Source organism: Carex rostrata, chromosome 5, assembly GCF_964058835.1.
Source record: "Carex rostrata chromosome 5, lpCarRost1.2, whole genome shotgun sequence".
NCBI classification, from domain to species: Eukaryota; Viridiplantae; Streptophyta; class Magnoliopsida; order Poales; family Cyperaceae; genus Carex; species Carex rostrata.
The window spans coordinates 3,167,046-3,185,489 of NC_135922.1; the positions used below are offsets into that span (position 1 = coordinate 3,167,046).

Below are 18,444 nucleotides of genomic sequence, written 5' to 3' on the forward strand. Positions count from 1 at the left end.
CACAATCTTCTATATACAGCTGCTTAAGTTCTTGGGGGATGGCCAAGAGCATCATCAAATTGGGGCATCCAGAAAGTGAAATACTCTCAAGAAAAGGTAAGTCCCGGCCACTTTTGTAATAAATAGTGATCAACTCTCTACAATTAGAGATTGAAAGACTTTTAAGTTTAGAGTGTGAAGAGAACTTGATTTCTTGACAACCACATCCATTTACCTCTAACACCTCAACCTTTTCTGGAATAGTTATTTTCCATAATTCAGGGCATTTCTTTATGATGAGTTTCTTAAGGCCGGGTTCATGTGATGAAAAACTAACTCCAGCAGGCTGCTTGGGTGAATAATTTGCAAATAGAATCTCTGAGCCACCACTCCAGTATATTTTGAAATATTTCAGATGTAGCAGTTGACCCAAGAATGGCGGCAAGAAAAGAAACTCCCTTCGGAATTGCAGAGTTAAAGTTGTCAGCTTGGACATTGGTGATGGATCAAGCAACCAAGGAGGAACTCCACTTCCACCATAATTTAATATTACAAGCTCTGTTAGGTTACCATGAGGTTGGAGGCTCTGAAGTACCCTTTCCTCTATCTTTTCATCATTCTCATTCTTTGCATTGGTACTTGAACTGACAACTATATAGAAAAGTGGACCTTGGTATTGATTTTGCAAAAAGCTTTTGGCAGCACCATTATCTTCCTCAAAATTTAGAATTAACTCACGTAGATTTGGTTTTGATACAAGATTGGCCTTCGTAGAGTACTCGATATTACCAACATTATTTAGCCCTGAGATGGACATCAGCCCACTAAGCCTATTCATATCCCTTAATTCTCCCAGCCCCTGGGTCATGTCACTTCCCATGACTTTAAAGTGCCCACTTAAAGTTATAAGATTTGTCAATTTTCCAATTCCAGATGAAAGGTTGCAGATAAAAAACTCAGATAGTTTTAGAACACGCAGGTTTGTTAACTGCACTATGCTCCTAGGCAACTTTTTAAGTTTCCTACAGAGTTCTAAGGATAATGTATCCAGATGTTGAAGTAGGGATATGGATTCAGGTAACTGCTTGATTTTTCCGCTACACAACCGAAGAAACCGAAGGTTAATAAGATATATGATGTTTTCAGGTAACTCTAGAATATTATGGCAATTAATATCCAAAGTTTGAAGGTGGTAAAGAAGACATAAAGATTCAGGAAGGCTTTCTATCTTATCATCTTTAATAAAAAGGTAACGCAAGTGCTTCAACGCGCTGAGTGTGTCTGGCAGTATACAATTCCTCAACTCAAGAGCTCGCACATAAGTAATTTTAGAGAAAATGACAGAATCATCTTTGTAGTTTCTTGGGCATTCCCTTACATATGTTCGAATAACCTTATTGTTGCAGGATGCTAAAAAATCTGACAATTCATGTTTCTTGGTTAAGTATAGGTGGTTTATTTTGTATGAACTATTAGATAGATTGTCATTCTCTAAAACAGGCTGGTTTATTTTTTGAGAAATGGATCTTGCTAGATCATGTATTAAATCATGAACGTAGCATTTATTGTAATACCCAAAATCAAAGAGTGATCTGCCTTGCAATTCATTCAAGTACTCGCTTCCTATTTCTTCTAATGTTTTCTTAGTTCTTGATGAATTTCTATTAATGTAACCTTGCGCCATCCAGAGCCTAACGACATGGTCTTTATCAATCCGTTTACCTTTTGGAAACATGGCTAAATAAACAAAGCATGGTTTGAGATGTAGCGGCAATTTCTGGTAACTTAACTGCAATGGGGTAAATATTTTGGCACTCTCATCTATTTCGGATATATCACTTTCCAAAACTTCTCTCCATTTCTCTTCATCCATATCATACCGGAGAATGCCTCCTAGCACCTCGGTAACCAGAGGGGAGCCTCTGCACTTCTGGACAATATCATAACCAATCTCAAGCAATTTTCCATTTTCACTTGCCTCTCCATTGTTAAAAGAAAAATGCTTGAACAGAGACCAACATATTTCATTAGGTAAGTAATCCAACTGAATAGGAGATGTTGTCTACATGATTTCAGCAATAGAGGTATTCCGGGTTGTTGTCAATAATTTTACAGTTTTACCACCTTTAAAAGGAACCTGAAAGTGTTCCCACAGTTCTGTATTTTCATTCCACACATCGTCTAGCACGAGAAACAAACTAGCATGGTTTATCATCCACATGAGAGCTAATGATATTCTCCTTCTCCTTCTCTCTACCAAAAATAGCTCTCTCATCCACATGAGAGCTAGTTGGTGGCTGGATTTGTGCACCGATAACCAGCCAGGTCCCATCCTCCTCCCTCAAATGAAGATCCCTATGAGCATTGGAAATCTCTTGAAACCTTTGTGTTATACCCTTGATCTTCTCTGCCATGCCATATGGAATCACAACCTTAGTAATACTAAATGAATAAGAAGCAATGGAGGATGATGTGTACATCTCGGCAAATTTTCTCTTAGTCCCTGTAGAATTGTATATTAAACTTTCTCTTATTCCCCATGTTTAACTTCATTATATATGAGGAGGGATCCACTTACACTCTTTTTTGTTGACACTAGATTACACCCTGCATTTTCAAAGTCCAATAGTCGATCCAAACAATTTAACATAACAAATATATTAAAATGTGCTTGCAAATCAAATTTTACATTTTAATATATCCATTATGTTGAACAGTTTGGATCAACTGTTTGGACTTTGAAAACTTAGAAAATGTAATTTATAATTCGGTGTCACCAAAAAAGGGTGTAAGTGGATCCCTCATATATATATATATATATAGAGAGAGAGATAGGCTAATATCAAAACGTTTGCACCAACCCCTCCCGTGCAACCAAGTCATTTTCCGATTTGCAAAGTCCAAACGACCGATCCGAACTGTTAGATGTTTAATCCATATTGAAATGTGCTTGCAGACCAAATTTTACATTTTTTTGGAATTTTTTTGCTATTTATTAAGATGGTTTGAAATCGCTGTTTTCCAGTGGTGCAGAATTTTAATAAAAACAGCGATTTTCAAACCATCTTAATAAATAGCAAAAAAAATCCAAAAAATGTAAAATTTGGTCTCCAAGCACATTTCAATATGGATTAAACATCTAACGGTTCGGATCGGTCGTTTGGACTTTGCAAATTGGAAAATGACTTGGTTGCACGGGAGGGGTTGGTGCAAACGTTTTGATATTAGCCTATCTCTCTCTATATATATATATATATTTGTGTGTGTATATTTGTGTGTGTGTGTGTATATATATATATATATTTGTGTGTGTGTGTGTGTGTGTGTGTATATATATATTTGGAGTAGAACTAAGGTGCTCTTAAGCTCACCAAAACTTTGATGAGCTTAACTCTAAAACTCATAAAATCGATTTCAAATTACGAATCCGAACCGTTGAAACCCGCCTATCTTACGTGTGATGTATCTACATGTGAAATTTTTAAACATTTGAATTAATTTAGTATAAAGTCAAGCGGTCAAAATTAGAAGGTTAATAAATTAATTTTAGTGCATTCATTTTTTGAACGTTTTTTGACCACTTGACTTTATACTAAATTAATTCGAATGTTTAAAAATTTCACATGTAGATGCATCACACGTAAGGTAGGCGGATTTCAACGGTTCGGATTCATCATTTAAAATCGATTTTATGAGTTTTAGAGTTAAGCTCACCAAAACTTTGGTGAGCTTAAGAGCACCCTAGTTCTACTCATATATTTGTATATATTTATATATCTATATGAGGAGGATTCCAAATTCATACTAAAATATGATTGGTGAAGAAATTTTATAATTTTTCGGAAATTGTTTACTACTTTTTAAGATAGGTAAAAAATCACTGTTTTTGGACTGTTCATAAACCGTGATTTTCTACCTATCTAAAAATATAGTAAATTCTGTCCAAAAATTATAAATTTGATCTCCAAACATATTTTGGTATCGATATCATGTTGGGAGGTTTGGATTGACAGTTTGGACTTCAAAAACGAAGATATAAAATGTGAACAATGATGAGGTATGGAAAAATATCTCGTAAAAATTCCATGAGAATTATATGTTAACACAAGGGTTACCTCAAAGATTTTTTTACGTTCTCTATTTTTTTTCTTCTTGTTGGTTTGGATGGAGTGTATATGGTTAAATTCCATATATATAACCCTTTTTCGGCAATGGGGATTCAAAAAGTGTGACAATTTGAGCTGTATCTTATCCAGTTACCACTTAGGCATTATGCCAGTAAAGATAAATGGAAAACAACTCAACTCACGTGAGTCAGCTTACACACATGAGAGCCAGTAAAACAAAATAAGTGCGCTAAATTTTGCCAGGTTTCCATACACTAATGAAATAGTCACCGGACATTTCATTAAAGTAACAAAATATTCAATTAGAAATGAGGCACACAGCGTACCATTCTAGGATCAGAAAATTTTCATTTTGAGATTTAATAATTAGGTTGTCAGGTTTTAGTTCAGCTAGTTTCTACTTGGAGTCAAGTTTGAATTGAGTTTCATGTAAAGTCAGAATTGTAATTGGAAAGTAATATACCACCGTCCCTATGGTAGGCCTCAATGGATGCATCTCCGCTGTCGACGATGGTTCTGAGCACCTCATAGTAGAAGTCATCAAGCACATCCTCTGCTTGGTAGGCCACACCTCTCAGCTCCGCCAGCCAAAGGCGAACAGATCTGTCATGAATCTCTCTCTCTTCAGCGTCCTGTTGAACGGCCTGAATCCTTGCAAGCATCCGACTAAGCTTCTCCAAATCCTCTCTAACACTGTTGTGTTGATCGGAAACAGGGGATGGTGGATCATGCTCGTGCAAAGTGGAAGTGGTGCCTCGAATGGTGTCCAGGAGCTTGGTGGAGAGTGATTGGATGGAAGAAAACAGTCCAGACGCCATGAAGTTCAATTGAGCTGAATTGAAACTCTCTCTCTTTCTCTCTCTCTCTCTCTCTCTCTCTCTGGTTGCTAGACTAGACTTGGGCAAATTGATTTAGAACATATTTTCTCCAGCGGAGTCAATGGAGTTGGTAAGCAACCAGTGGGTTTATTTACTGTGGGCACACTCCCATATAGCAACTTGATAGAATACGACAATTGTGCATCGCAATATGGCATTAAACAATGCTACAAAAACAATCAAACTTGGATTTGATGGTTCCAGTCCATCGGACCTAACTTGGATTTGATGATTCCAATCGAGTGTGTCCTATTTACTTTACAATCCATGCGTTCTCCTTATGGATTCGTAAGTATTTGTTTTAATATTTGTGCATATCAACTATCCATGCGTAGAATCTATCAATCCCAAAATTAGGTCAGACTACTCAATCCACTTCCATCACGTATAATGTAATATTACATTTATATAAAATGCTTTCTCACAAAATTATATCTACAAATATTAGGAGGATTATAACTATATACACCAACAACTAATTTCCATAACCAAATATCTAATTTTAAAAAAAGCTGATATACTCTCATTGCTAATAATATTATTTTGACCGGTCAATAAAATTTGTTAACAAGTCAATATTTTAAACAATTTATCTCCCTATTTTATGTTTATAACATTTAAAAAATATATATTCAAAAGGTAGCGTGCAGATGAAAAAAACTCAAAACCTACCAAAACTGCAACAATTGAATTAAAAGAAAATGTAGTTTTGCTTGATTTTATTTCGCCTCTTGCACGTTTTTATTTATTATTGGGTAAATATAAAGCATTTTGCGATTGTTGAGAAATAAGAACATTAATTGAAAGAATAATGTCGAATCACTAGTATATAAAACGCGACCATACAGGACAAATTATATGTGGATGCGACAAATTTCCACATTAATAGTATATAATGGGAGGAGACGCTCGCGCGAAAAAATGCTCCAACATACACATAGGGTCTGAAAATTTTGTATTGTATCTGAAAGTCACGATTATTTGTACACGGATTAAAATTTTTGAACCGCGTATGGTTGTACAACTTCATACACAATCTTTTATTAAATAAGCATGTATGCTTTTGCTCAGTTTCCAAACACGGTCTTTTATTATATTAGCTGATATGAATTAAAATTAAGAAATAAAAAATATATATATATAACGAAGGGCAACAAAAAAATATCTTATTTTGGAATATTTGTTGTGCAATAATGCGTTAGTTAGAATTATGTCAAAACTCATAACAGAGCTACACCTAAATATTGTGTTATGCAAATTATCTGTATCCTATTTTATAATATTATAATTGTTAATAATATTTACATAAGAATAAATATATCAATTATATTATGACCATTTCATTTTTTTACTAGTGGTCTCAGGCAAGACCATTATTTCCCTATATTTGTTTTGGTGGCTGATTGTGTTGGCCCACAGATTGACCCTTAGGCCCAAAATTGATCAATTTTTGATCTGGGCTTGGTTTTTACCACTGGGAGAGAACCACAAGTCCATAAAAAATATTTGTAAATAAAATTGAGGATTACTTTGTGGGAGCAGTCAATTGTTTTTTGGGCTGCTAAGACATTGTTTGCGCAAGGCAAGTATCACTCTTTGGAACAAAAATACAGATTTACCGGTACATGTCCATGGAATTCATATCACCTAAAGTAGCTCAAATTTTGAGTTTAGATCAACACCATTAGTTCTGTTTTGGCATGAAGTGCATTCAAGACCATGATCTCAGCACAGGCAAAGAAAAAGAATTACTAGCTGTAGAGAAATTCTCTAGTGGTCTCAGCACAGGCAAGACCATGATCTTTGTTGTGGTGCTTGATTGTATGGACTCATCAGTTTGTGGGTCTAATCTCCAATCAATTGCTTTAAAAGAATGCTTGACCCTGCATCAAAGCAAAAATGTCATGTACTGGTCTAGTTGAGAATGTTACCCATATATCCTCTGGCAGCACTTACCCATATATACCCTTAGAAAAAGTGAATATCAGCTGACTCCTTAATTTAATTCACTCAAGTGTGCAATAATATCTTCTTTAGTTTAATCCAAATAACTCAAAAAGGAGGAGGTTGTAGAAATATATATCAATATGAACAGACTGTTTACTCAGTTGTATTATCAGCTTAGCAAATTACGTCTAATTTCAATTCAAGTTATCAAAGAGTTCCGCTACCAAAGATTATCTTAAATCATTGATGTCCGCTGAATCCACTTTGATAGTATGTAATTATGTTAAAGTGTACGTTAAGCTGAATCTGCCTGATGAGTAACAACTATAACTGCTGATTCATCTTATGCTTTTTACTTAATTTGTTTGAAATTCTTAAAACTCCTGATTAATACATATTTGTATAATCACTGAACTCTTCATTCTATAAAATTTTCAAGAATTATGAACATATTTCTATTTTATGCCATGGATTGCATAAATTAAAACAGAAAATATCATGCCCATTCCTTGCATACATTAAAATGAACAATATTTATCCAAAGTTCCAAAAGTCTTGTGCATGGCCTTACCAGCATATTTAATATTTAGTTGTTACTCCAGCACTTTCCTGTTCTGCTTCTTCTCTATCATCTTGGGGATTGTTAATAGGATTCAACACTGCCACTGAAAATTAGACATGACATGCAGGTAAGCCATGATTGTTCTAGAGAATTTTATGCTGGATATCAGTATAATAAAGTTTTGTGGTCCTATAACGACCATTATAGTTCTAGGAATGGAAATCACCTGTTTTTCCTATTATATATCGCTTTTGTTTTGTCTTTTTCTGCAACTAGGGTATATTTTTGTATGCTTTATGAATTGATCAAGGCTTAAGAATGGAATTCCAGAAAATTTACCCAAGACGTTGGTACCGGTCGAGTCTGATATTAATAAATATAATATAATTTATTTTAAATGTTGTACCTAGTCCTCATGTAGTATGTGATGCTGTTTCTCCGGCACCAGTCTCTCATTAGAGGACAATCAACAATGGTAAAAGGCGGCCTGAATTGAAGGCTTTCAGTAGCAGGAGAGATGCTTATGTTCATACAGTGCAGTAGATTCACAGTTGTCAGTTTCATCAGGCCATGAAAACCTTCCAACACAGCCAGACTTGGGCACTTCATTATCACAAGAACCTTGAGAGAGCTCGAATGGTTTCGAACTGATAGCAACGGCAAGGAGCTTAGCATGTCACAATAAATCAGTTGAAGGGACTCCAGTGATAGTGGTAGTGTTCTATCATTCCAATTGCATAACTCTGGACAATATGATATGCTCAAGCGCTTGAGGTTGCTGAGGTTCTCCAACCCTATCACTGATATGACCTTTGTGCACCTCATAATCTCCAGTATCACCAACGAAGCAAGATTTAGAATTACATGTTGACAGCTAACTCCAACCGATGGTGCACATGTTAATGATTCCATTTCTGGAAAATCTTCTTTTGTTAAGAATAGTTTAACCTGATTTTCTAGAAGTGAAATCGTGGAATCTGACAGATGGATCTCATTATTCCCACATAAATTCAACTCTTTAATCATAGTGTCTCTCTGTTGCATAAGTAAAATAAATTAGCATAAAGAAGGTAGAGTAATGAGTAAAACATAGTGTTTAAAAATTGTAGAGAAATGAAAAAATTATAAAAAGCTCATCTACCTGGTAGACACATCTTTCTCCCAAATATAATCTGGGACAGTCATAAATATCAACACTAACTTTTCCAACAGAATTTAAGCCTCTGTCCATCCAATTTATCGAGGTTAGCTCTACACAGGTTGAGATAGTTAGGATCTCACATACTCCATGTAACATGATTTCCCGAAAGCCACACCTCAAAATAATCAAATTTCTTATTACTGATGGACATGTTAGGAGTTTCAATTTTGGGCAGTCTGCGAAAGTAACATCCGTGACGTTCTGCGGAATTGTTGTGATTTTCCATAATTCTGGGCAATTTTCTAAAACGAGCTTCTTAAGACAAGGGAAGTCACCATCATGTCCCTGCCACTTCACCAAATTGAGCATGTTCCTCAATGAGAGCACTTCAAGTGATGGGTAACTAGATTTCTTGGGCTGCTTGGAAGAATCATATTCGACCAACAATGAATATGTGCTAGGCTCATCTCCCACATTTCTAACACTAGCTTTATATGATATATCCAGATACTTGAGATGTGGCAGTTGACCAAATGGTGGTGAGAAATTAGGCTCAGTACAGAAGTTAAGAGAGAGATTTGTCAATTTGGGAAGTAAAGGATTAAGCAACCAAGAAGGAAAAACTCGCCCTTCATAATTTAATATTGCAAGCTCTGTGAGGTTACCATGAGGTTGGAGGCTCTGGAGTACAACATTATGTATCTTTTCATCATTCTCACTCTTTGCATTGTTTCTTGAATGGTCTGTTAAATGGAGATGGAGTGTATCTCCAAAACCAATCTCATCCATACCACAATCTTCATGAAAGTTTAAATATAACTTGTGTAAATTTGGCTTTGATGCAAGATTGGCATTCCTGCAGAATTCCACATCAACAATGTTTCTGAGCCCTGATATGCACAATGATCCCCTAAGCTTATTCATACCCTTAAGCACTCTCAGCCCCCCAGATGGCATGTTGGTACGAGATCTAGGTAAATCTAGAATGTGTAGCCTATTTGACTGCTCTATGCCCCTTGGTAACTCTTCGAGTTCGCTAGAGTACCTTAAAGATAATGTGTGTAGGTTAGGAAGTGGGAAGATAGATTCAGGTAAATGCTGGATTTTCTTACTGTTCAACTTAAAGTACCAAAGGTTACTAAGGTTTTTCATGTTTTCAGGTAACTCCTTAAGAAAATGGCACTCCAGAACCAAAGTTTGGAGGTTGTATAGAAGGCATAAAGTTTCAGGAAGCACTTCCATTTCCATACTTTCAACAAAAAGGTAGCGCAAGTGCTTCAAAGTGCCGAGTGTATTTGGCAATGAGCAATACTGCAAATGAAGAGCTCTTGCACAAGCGATCTCAAAGAAGATTGGAAAGTCAAACTCCTCTGACCAGTATTCTTTTACAAAAGTTCTGATAGACCTGTAGTTGTCGGGCACTAAACCCAATAATACATCTTGCGTGGTGAAGTACATATGGCATACTTTGCATGGACCATTGTATTCTTGGTCATTTTCTAAAACTGGCCAATATGCCTCTTGAGAAACGGATCTTGCTAAATCATGTATTAAATCATGCAAGATGTACTCTGATAAAAGCCAATGATTAACAAGTGATCTACTTTCCAATTCATCAAAATACTCGCTTCCAATCTCTTCCAATGTTTTCAAATTTCGAGTATTGCCATTAATATAGCCTTGTGCTATCCAAAGCCTAACCACCATGCCTTTTTCAAATGGTTTATTCTTCAGAAACATGGATAAATAAAGAAAACATGGCTTTAGATGTTGCGGCAATTTCCAGTAACTTAACCTCAATGCTGGCATAACCTCTCCCGTCTCATCGATTTCTGATATATCACTCTCCAAAATTTCCTTCCATTTATCTTCATCCATTTCATAACGGAGAATGCCTCCAAGTGCCTTTATTGCCAAAGGTGAGCCTTTGCACTTTTTGACAATACCACGACCAATCTCATGCAGATTTGCATTTTCACTCGTCTCCCTATTGCCAAAAGCACAATGCTTAAAAAGTGACCAACAATTTTCCTCGGGTAAGGAACTCAATTGAAAAGGTGATGTTGTCTGCATGATCTTAGCAACTGAGGTATTGCGAGTCGTCATCATAATTCTTACAAATTTAGCACCGAGAAAACCAACTCGAAAGCACTCCCACAAATTTCTTTTTTCATTCCACACATCATCTAGCACGAGAAACAAGCCATGACCACTTATCTTTTCCTTGAGAACATCTTGGAGTTTGTTTAGCTCATAAAACTCACAAGGTTTTTCACTCACCGACTCCACAATAGCTTTGGTTAGCCGCATTAGATCAAAATCTTCAGATACAGATACCCAACATCTCTTATTAAACAACCCATGAATCCTGGAGTCATTGAAAACAAGTTGGGCAAGTGTGGTCTTGCCAAACCCGCCCATTCCTACAATGGGAAGAACCATAAATTCAGGACCATTTGAAGGATTCAAGAGACCAATGATCTTCTCCTTCTCCTCCTCCCTACCAAAAATAGCTCTCTCATCCACATGAGAGCTGGTTGGTGGTCGGATTTGTGGACCAATAACCAGTCGGGTCCCATCCTCCTCCCTTAACATAAGAGCATGGCGATCATTTGATATCTCCTCAAACCTCTCTGTAATACACTTGATTTTCTCAGCCATTCCACTCGGAATAGAGATCTTTGTAATAAAAGATGAAGGAGATGCAGGGGCTGATGATGGGTACTTCTCTACAACTTTGCTCTTATTCCCTGTAGGAGTTCAAAGAGAAATCTATAACGAATTCACTTGTAGCAAATGCCATTAGGGGTTAAAAAAAAAGAAAAAAAAAAAGAGGCATTTACCACAACAATTAATTATTAAAAAAAATTTGGATAAAATGAAAAGGGTAGTCCTATATCAATAATTATGCCAATAAGGATTGTACCCTTTACCCAGTTGAAGTTCAACTGGATAGTGATGTATGGAGATAAATGTAAAACATCTCCCATGCACTATGACAGTCTTTCGGACTGTTGATCAAACAGGTTGTGCTCAACAATAAATACAATGAGACATAATTATTAAAAGGGCATATTTTACTATTCTAGGCTTTGAAAGTTTTCCATTCAGATCAACCTAATATTTAAGGTTTTACTTTTAGGTCAGCTGGCTTCAATGATAAGTATTGTGATCCTGAGCTGTCTGACACAATATTTTGAAGAAATCAGGAATATCTTGAGGAAGGTCTGCTGGATTTTCTCAATTTTTTGAGGGATTTCAAGTGAAATTAAATTAAAGAGATAACATAGGGTAAATCTTGATTGCTGTGTGGATAATAAACATATGTACGTGTTAGTTAGTTTATCTTACAAGGTCAAAGCAGCAATGGCAGCTGTATCTCATCATCTTAACAGTTAGACACAATAGCCATTAAATTTAAATATAAAACAACTCAACTCACATGAGTTAGCATACATATATCAGAGACAGTACAACAAAAGAAGTGTGCTAAAAGTCACCGGACAATTCATCGAACAACTTGTGAGCAATAATGGAAGTACCAAATAATATCCTTAAGAAAGGGGCATAAGGTACCCAAAGATACAATTAAAAGCATACCCTCATCCCTATGGTATGCCTCAATAGCAGCATCACCGCTCTCGACGATGGATCTGAGCACCTCGTAGTAGAACCCATCCAGCACATCCTCTGCTTGGTAGGCCACACCTCTCAGCTCCTCCAGCCAAAGTCGAACAGATCTATCATGAATCTCTCTCTCTTCAGCGTCCTGTTGAATGGCCTGGATCCTCCTAAGCATCCGACTCAGCTTCTCCAAATCCTCTCTGACACTTTTGTGTTGGTCGGTAACAGGGGATGATGGATCCTGCTGGTGCGAAGTGGAAGGGGTGCCACGAATGGCCTGAAGGAGGTTGGTGGAGAGGGATTGAATGGAAGAAAACAGTGCCGACACCATTAAATTTGCGAGTTGAATTGAATTGAAACTCTCTCTTTCTCTCTTCAGTTTCAGTCTCTACTCTGTCACTAGTTTAAGAGAAAGAGTGAACACAGAGAAGAAGATAAAGAAAGAGTGGTCAAAACTAATTTGTATTCTTGTTGTTATCACCGTTTACACGCTACAGCTTTATACATATAAAATGCATACAGTGATCACGTAACTAACTAATTCAGTTAAGAAAATAATGTTTGACTTTGTCAACATCTTATTTGTCTTTTGTTAATATTATTAAGATTTATTTTATTTTATGGAATAGTTTATTTTATTTTTAAATTAGATAAATGTTAAACAAGTAAATAAGTCTGTTCAAGTTATAATGCTATAGTATATATATAAACTAGCAATTTAAAAAAAATATATTGACATGCACTTTCAATTGTCTTTAATTAAATATTTAATATTTTATTTTCATTTGCTTTTGTGCATTGTGTGATCATCCAAATTATGCTATCTGATTATGCTTACACATGATAAATTTTAAAATATGGATCTCAACATAACTAAAAAAAATACAATTAAAAAATAACTCCCTAATTTACTAGTTTCCACCTTACAGTACTACTAGAAAAATAAAAAATAATTTCTTTAACAAGTCAATACTTTTAAACAATTTCTACTGATATTTTTATTTATAGCATTTTAAAAAAAGTCAAAATGTACCACGCAGATGAATAAGATGAAATCTAGATTAATTGCAACCTAGTTCCGCATTTTATCTTATGTTTAAAGGTAATACAGAGATAGATGTTTTTGTTTTGCGCCCTATGTTACTAAAAAAATGTAGAAAAAATATCTCACAAAATATAAATGTGTAAAGGTAATACACAGATATAAATGTTTTTACCTATATATAAAAAACCAACTCACAAAATATTTACAATTCTATGAAATAATATAATATATACAACAACCACTAATTTTAATAATAAAATTTCCAATTTATAAAAACAGGTATACTCTCGTTGCTAATAACTACTTTGACCGGTACGTCAACATATCGTTTTAACAATTCAATATTTTAACCAATTTTTTTCCCTACTTTTGTGTTTATAGAATTAAAAAAATAATATTCAAAAGCTGGCATGCAGATGAAGAAAATTCGGAACCTAGCAAACTCAGGTCTTTGTTTTACCCCCCTTTTTTTTAAGCTAATAGACAAATACAAATTAAGTAGATGTTATTTTGTGCACTATGTTATTAAAAAATTATAGTTTTACTTGATTTTATTTCATCTCTAACAATTTTTCATTTAGTAATGGGTAAATGCATTTTGCAATTGTTGGGAACGTTAATTGAATGAATAATGTTGAAGACGAAATTGCATAACTTACAAAGAGACATGACTTGAAAATTGTTCAATTAAATAAAATATACAGTCATCACAATATAATATCATAAATGATCACCTAAAAGAGTCTTAGATAAATGGTGCTTGATTGCAACTTAAAAAGGACCATTTCCTCCCATCTTTATCTCGGTGCTCATTTGTGTGAGCCCATCAACAATCTAATTACAAATTGACCCTTAGGCCCAAAAATCTTCAATTTTGGATCTGGGCTTGGTGGTTAATTACCACGTGGAGAGAACAACAAGTCCGTAAAAAATAATTGTAAATAAAATTGAGGATAATTTTGTTGGAGCAATCATTGTCTTCTTCTTTTTTCTGTGAAATGTTGTTACATTGGATTTATTTTAAACCAGTTGCACGGACATGCTTTAGGTTGGGCTTAAATGAAGACATCTTTTTGGGCTGCTGAGGCCTTGTTTGCCTTAAGTATCATCACTCTTTGGAACAAAAACACATTATGCACTCTTTGCGAACCCAAAATTCTCTGTTGATATGACATTCAAGGGCTTACAACCCAGCCATAAATTTAGATTAGATAAATCTACATTTAATACATCTTCTCAGGTTTTTAAAAAAATAAAAAATTCATGTACTATACGGATCAGTGAAACTACATAATATTGATACATGATAGCAACAATTGAGACTCATAAAGCAGCTCTCACAAGGAATTGAACAAAACAGGGAAAACAACAAGCCTTTCTAGCTTTCTGATCTCTTCAACTCAAATCAGAACTAAAGCCAATATTTGACCTGTGCACTTGAGGACAGCAATGATGAGACTCCAAAAGAAAGTGTTGAAGCAGTCAAAACTTAAAACTGAAACCATATGTCTTAAAAGCGAATGTATAAACTGTCTGAGATGAGGGGAGCAAAGGGGGTCCAATGTGCATTGGAGAAAATTCAGTCCAATGCATGTTCAGGCCATTATATCAGCATTGAGATTCACACACCAGTTAAGATTCACAGGGCAGTTGGGCAATTTATAATTTTAATTGCCCTGCACGAATATTAATGCAGATTTAAATACCCTGACCACAATCATATCGAATTTGGCCCAATACCCATTGGAAACACCCCGCTCCCACGATTCAAGACCAACCCGTTTGGAGTTTTTTGGGATTTGTCATGGCTGGAATTGGGTACAGGACACATTAATCAGAGATTATCCAACCATCACACTAATTAAATGAGAAAAGTATATAGAATTCCTATGAGTTGTACTTGTATACAATTTTATTACCAGACATGCATATCATAAAATACTATCTTAAAAATCAAATGCACTATATGTATGAAAATCATAGGACAAGTATCAATCGAGCATATGGTCATATTCTGCACAAAACACCATATGTCTAAAATTGTTTTGATCAACTATCCAAATAGAAATGGCTATATGAATTATGGTTGTAAAAGAAAATTAAAACTTTACAGCATGCATTTTGGAGGCACCAAAACTGCCTCGAATTAATTTTCACCATATAAATTATCATGGTTTAGGCATATACCAGCAGCTCCGCGATGTACCTGTTTAGGCAATAAAATTATCATGGTTTTATCAATTCAAGAAAAAAATTTGTTTCTGTTGAATGGAGTTGATCATTCAATAATTGTGCGTTATGGAGAAATTTCTTTCTCTGCTGCTCTTTTGGAGGTTGGTTTTATCAATGGAGTTGGGCCTTGCACCATTATCTTTTTCCCTTTGGTGCCTTTTAAAAACTAAAGAGGTATTTGAGTAAAAAACTAAAGATAAAATGAAACAGTAGAGATGGGTCTTGCACTTTCTGGGGATCAACAACTTGTGTTCTTTCCACTTGCTGTGGTCTCAGAACAAAGTCATCGTCTGAAATATCAAGCCAGGGCCCGACCTGAAATTTAGTCCATGATAAATTTGATAGTACCTTAAAAATTATCTCCATTGCGCAAACTCTTCCTGCAAGCTTATCCCACGATTGGAATTTCTATCTCGACCCCTTCTTCACCCTCCTCTCACTATGCCACTATTATATGATCTACCTCGGTTGTTACTAATCATTTATTTGCCTACAAAGATGTCTATTTTCGCCTCCAAAATGATCTCTTCTCTTCCTCTTTTTCTTTTCTGTGGGTTTTGAGTGAATTGTGAGTGGGAGGAGAGAGAAAACAGATTTAAATAGCCCCGAGCCAATTTCCACTGAGACCACCAGGATTCCTAGCGGTCCATTTATTTTCAGGACACCCATAATTCCTGGAGGTCCTGAAAAGAAATGGACCGCCATGCAGGAATTCTGGCAGTCTGGTCAATTAAAAAAAACAGTGGACATATTTGTAATTTTTATTTTTTTTAGAATATTAAAAAAAAATTGGCTTTCGTGCTCACCACTTTCCTGTTCACCATATTTCTGTTCAGCTTCTCTATCATCTTGTGGGTTGCCAATGAACTGCAAATGTTCACCACTTTTTGGTTCAGCACTTTCTTGGTCACCATTTTCCTGTTCAGCTTCTCTATCTTATTGGGGGTTGCCAATCAACTGCAATTGAAAATTAGACATAACATGCAAGTAAGTTATGATTGTTCCAGAGGATTTTATTTTATGCTGGACATCAATATAATACAAGTTGTTTGGTCATGTATCAACCAAATATATTCTAGCTCTGGAAATCACCTTATTTTCCTATTCTTTATTTCTTTTTTGTCTAATTATATAACTTGGGCATATTTTTTTATGCTTTATGAATTGATCAAGCCTTAAGCATGGAATTCCAGAAAACTTACCCAAGATGTTGGTACTGGTTGGGTCTGCTATTAATAAATATATAGTCAATGGTTTATAGTTACTAAATTATCTAATATAATTCATTTTTGAAGTTGTACTCGACCTGGTAGTACATGATGTTGTTGCTCTGGCACCAGTCTCTCATCAGAGGACAATCACCAATGGCAATACAAGGCCCGAATTGGAGGCTTTCAGTAGAAGGAGAGATGGTTATGTTCCTACAGTGTTGTATGTCCACAGTTTTCAGTTTCAATAGGCCATGAAAACCTTCCAACACAGTCAGCCTTGGGCACTTAATTATTACAAGAACCTTGAGAATGCTTGAATGGTTTTGAACCGACAACGAGGGCAAGGAGCTCAGCTTGTCACAGGAATCCAGTTCCAGGATCTTGAGTGATAGTGACAGCGTTTTATCCCTCCAATCACACAACTCCAGACAGTATGATATGCTCAAGCACTTGAGGTTGCTGAGATTATATAGCCCTGTGACTAATACGACCTTTCTGCACTTTAAAATCTCCAGTATCACCAACGAAGGCAGATTTAGCATTATAGGTTGACAACCCACCCCAACTGATGGTGCACATGTTAATGATTCCACTTCTCGAAAATCTTCTTTTGTTAAGATTAGTGTAAAGGAATTTCCTAGAAGTGGAATTGTTGAATCGACTGATGACAGATGGATCTCGTTATTCCCAAACAAAGTCAACTCTTTAATCGCTGAATCTCTCTGCTTCATGAGTAAAATAGATTAGTGTAAACAAAGAATGTACAAGTAATGAGCAAAACAGATTGGTGTTTAAAGAATATAGATTAATGAAAAGGCTATAAATGCTCATCACATAGTGATCCTTTACCTGATAGATATTTAGTTTGCTCACATCAATTCTGGGACAGTCATTAATTTTAATCTTCGTGGTACTGGAGTGGAATACATCCTTCATAAGAAATTGCAATTTCAATTTTGGGCAGCATATAAAACTAACTTCTCGAATAGAATCTAACCTCCCATCCATACATTTTATCAAGTTAAGCTCTACGCAATTTGAGATTGTTAGTTTCTCAGATACTGACTGGAAAATGATTTCACGGAAGCCACACTTGTGTATCTTCAGTTTCAAGGTTCCAATTGGAATTGTTACGAGTTCCAATTTCAATTTTGGGCAACTTGAACAGTTTGCTCAACGGAACGCAATCAAAATACTAGAAAAAAAGATGTATTGACCCGTTCAATAACTTCTTTTAACAAGTTAATATTTTTGAACAATCTATCTCCGGATTTTGTTATTTTTAGCATTAAAAAATAAAATTTCAAAAGAAAAATAGACCGCAAGTGAAAAAAACTCAGAACCTAGCATAAAATGCAAGTACTTTGGTCGGATTTTTATTTTATTTTATAGGTAATGGGCATACTTTTTTATTTTTATTTTGTGCACTATGTTATTAAAAAATATATAATTTTGCATGATTTTATTCGCCTCTTACACGTTTTTATTTAGTAATGGGTAACTGCATTTGTGATTGTTGAGAACGTTGATTGAATGAATAATGTTCAGTTCCAAATTGAATATCTTAATTAAGAAGAAACACGACTTAAAAATTGTTCAATTAAATAAATATACGCAGTCATCATAATATAATTTTATAAATGATCATTACTGTAAATGAAAATGAGGAGAGTTGCAATGTCTTATTTTTTGTGCTTG

General features: G+C 35.3%; 3 protein-coding genes across 5 annotated transcripts in view; 1 reads left to right on the plus strand and 2 right to left on the minus strand.

Annotated features, from left to right (window-relative positions):
- The window catches only part of LOC144554229 (uncharacterized), a 102,721-nt gene that overhangs the window by 47,455 nt on the left and 36,822 nt on the right, over positions 1-18,444 (plus strand). The window lies entirely within an intron of this gene.
- The window catches only part of LOC144554227 (uncharacterized), a 73,953-nt gene that overhangs the window by 26,987 nt on the left and 28,522 nt on the right, over positions 1-18,444 (minus strand). The gene's annotated exons all lie outside the window — the stretch shown is intronic.
- On the minus strand, positions 6,518-12,641 carry LOC144554223 (putative disease resistance RPP13-like protein 1). Of its 2 annotated transcripts, XR_013511569.1 has the most exons (5): positions 12,235-12,641; positions 8,635-11,384; positions 7,900-8,528; positions 7,503-7,596; positions 6,518-6,867 (listed from the first exon to the last, which is right to left on the minus strand). XR_013511569.1 is itself a non-coding variant. In XM_078302547.1 (4 exons), the coding sequence occupies exons 1-4, from the start codon at positions 12,587-12,589 to the stop codon at positions 7,575-7,577; spliced, it is 3,756 nt and encodes a 1,251-aa protein (XP_078158673.1). In that variant the 5' UTR covers positions 12,590-12,641; the 3' UTR covers positions 7,287-7,574. The 2 variants fall into 2 exon arrangements, 1 of the variants encoding a protein (XP_078158673.1); XM_078302547.1 differs by lacking the exon at positions 6,518-6,867 and having other exon boundaries at positions 7,287-7,596.

Coding starts and splice junctions, on each gene's coding strand:
- LOC144554223 (XM_078302547.1), bottom strand. CDS start 12,589: ATGGTGTCGGCACTGTTTTCTTCCATTCAATCCCTCTCCACCAACCTC. Junction 11,385..12,234: donor GGCATACCATAGGGATGAGG/GTATGCTTTTAA, acceptor GAACTCCTACAG/GGAATAAGAGCAAAGTTGTA. Junction 7,597..7,899: donor ACATACTACATGAGGACTAG/GTACAACATTTA, acceptor TCTAATTTTCAG/TGGCAGTGTTGAATCCTATT.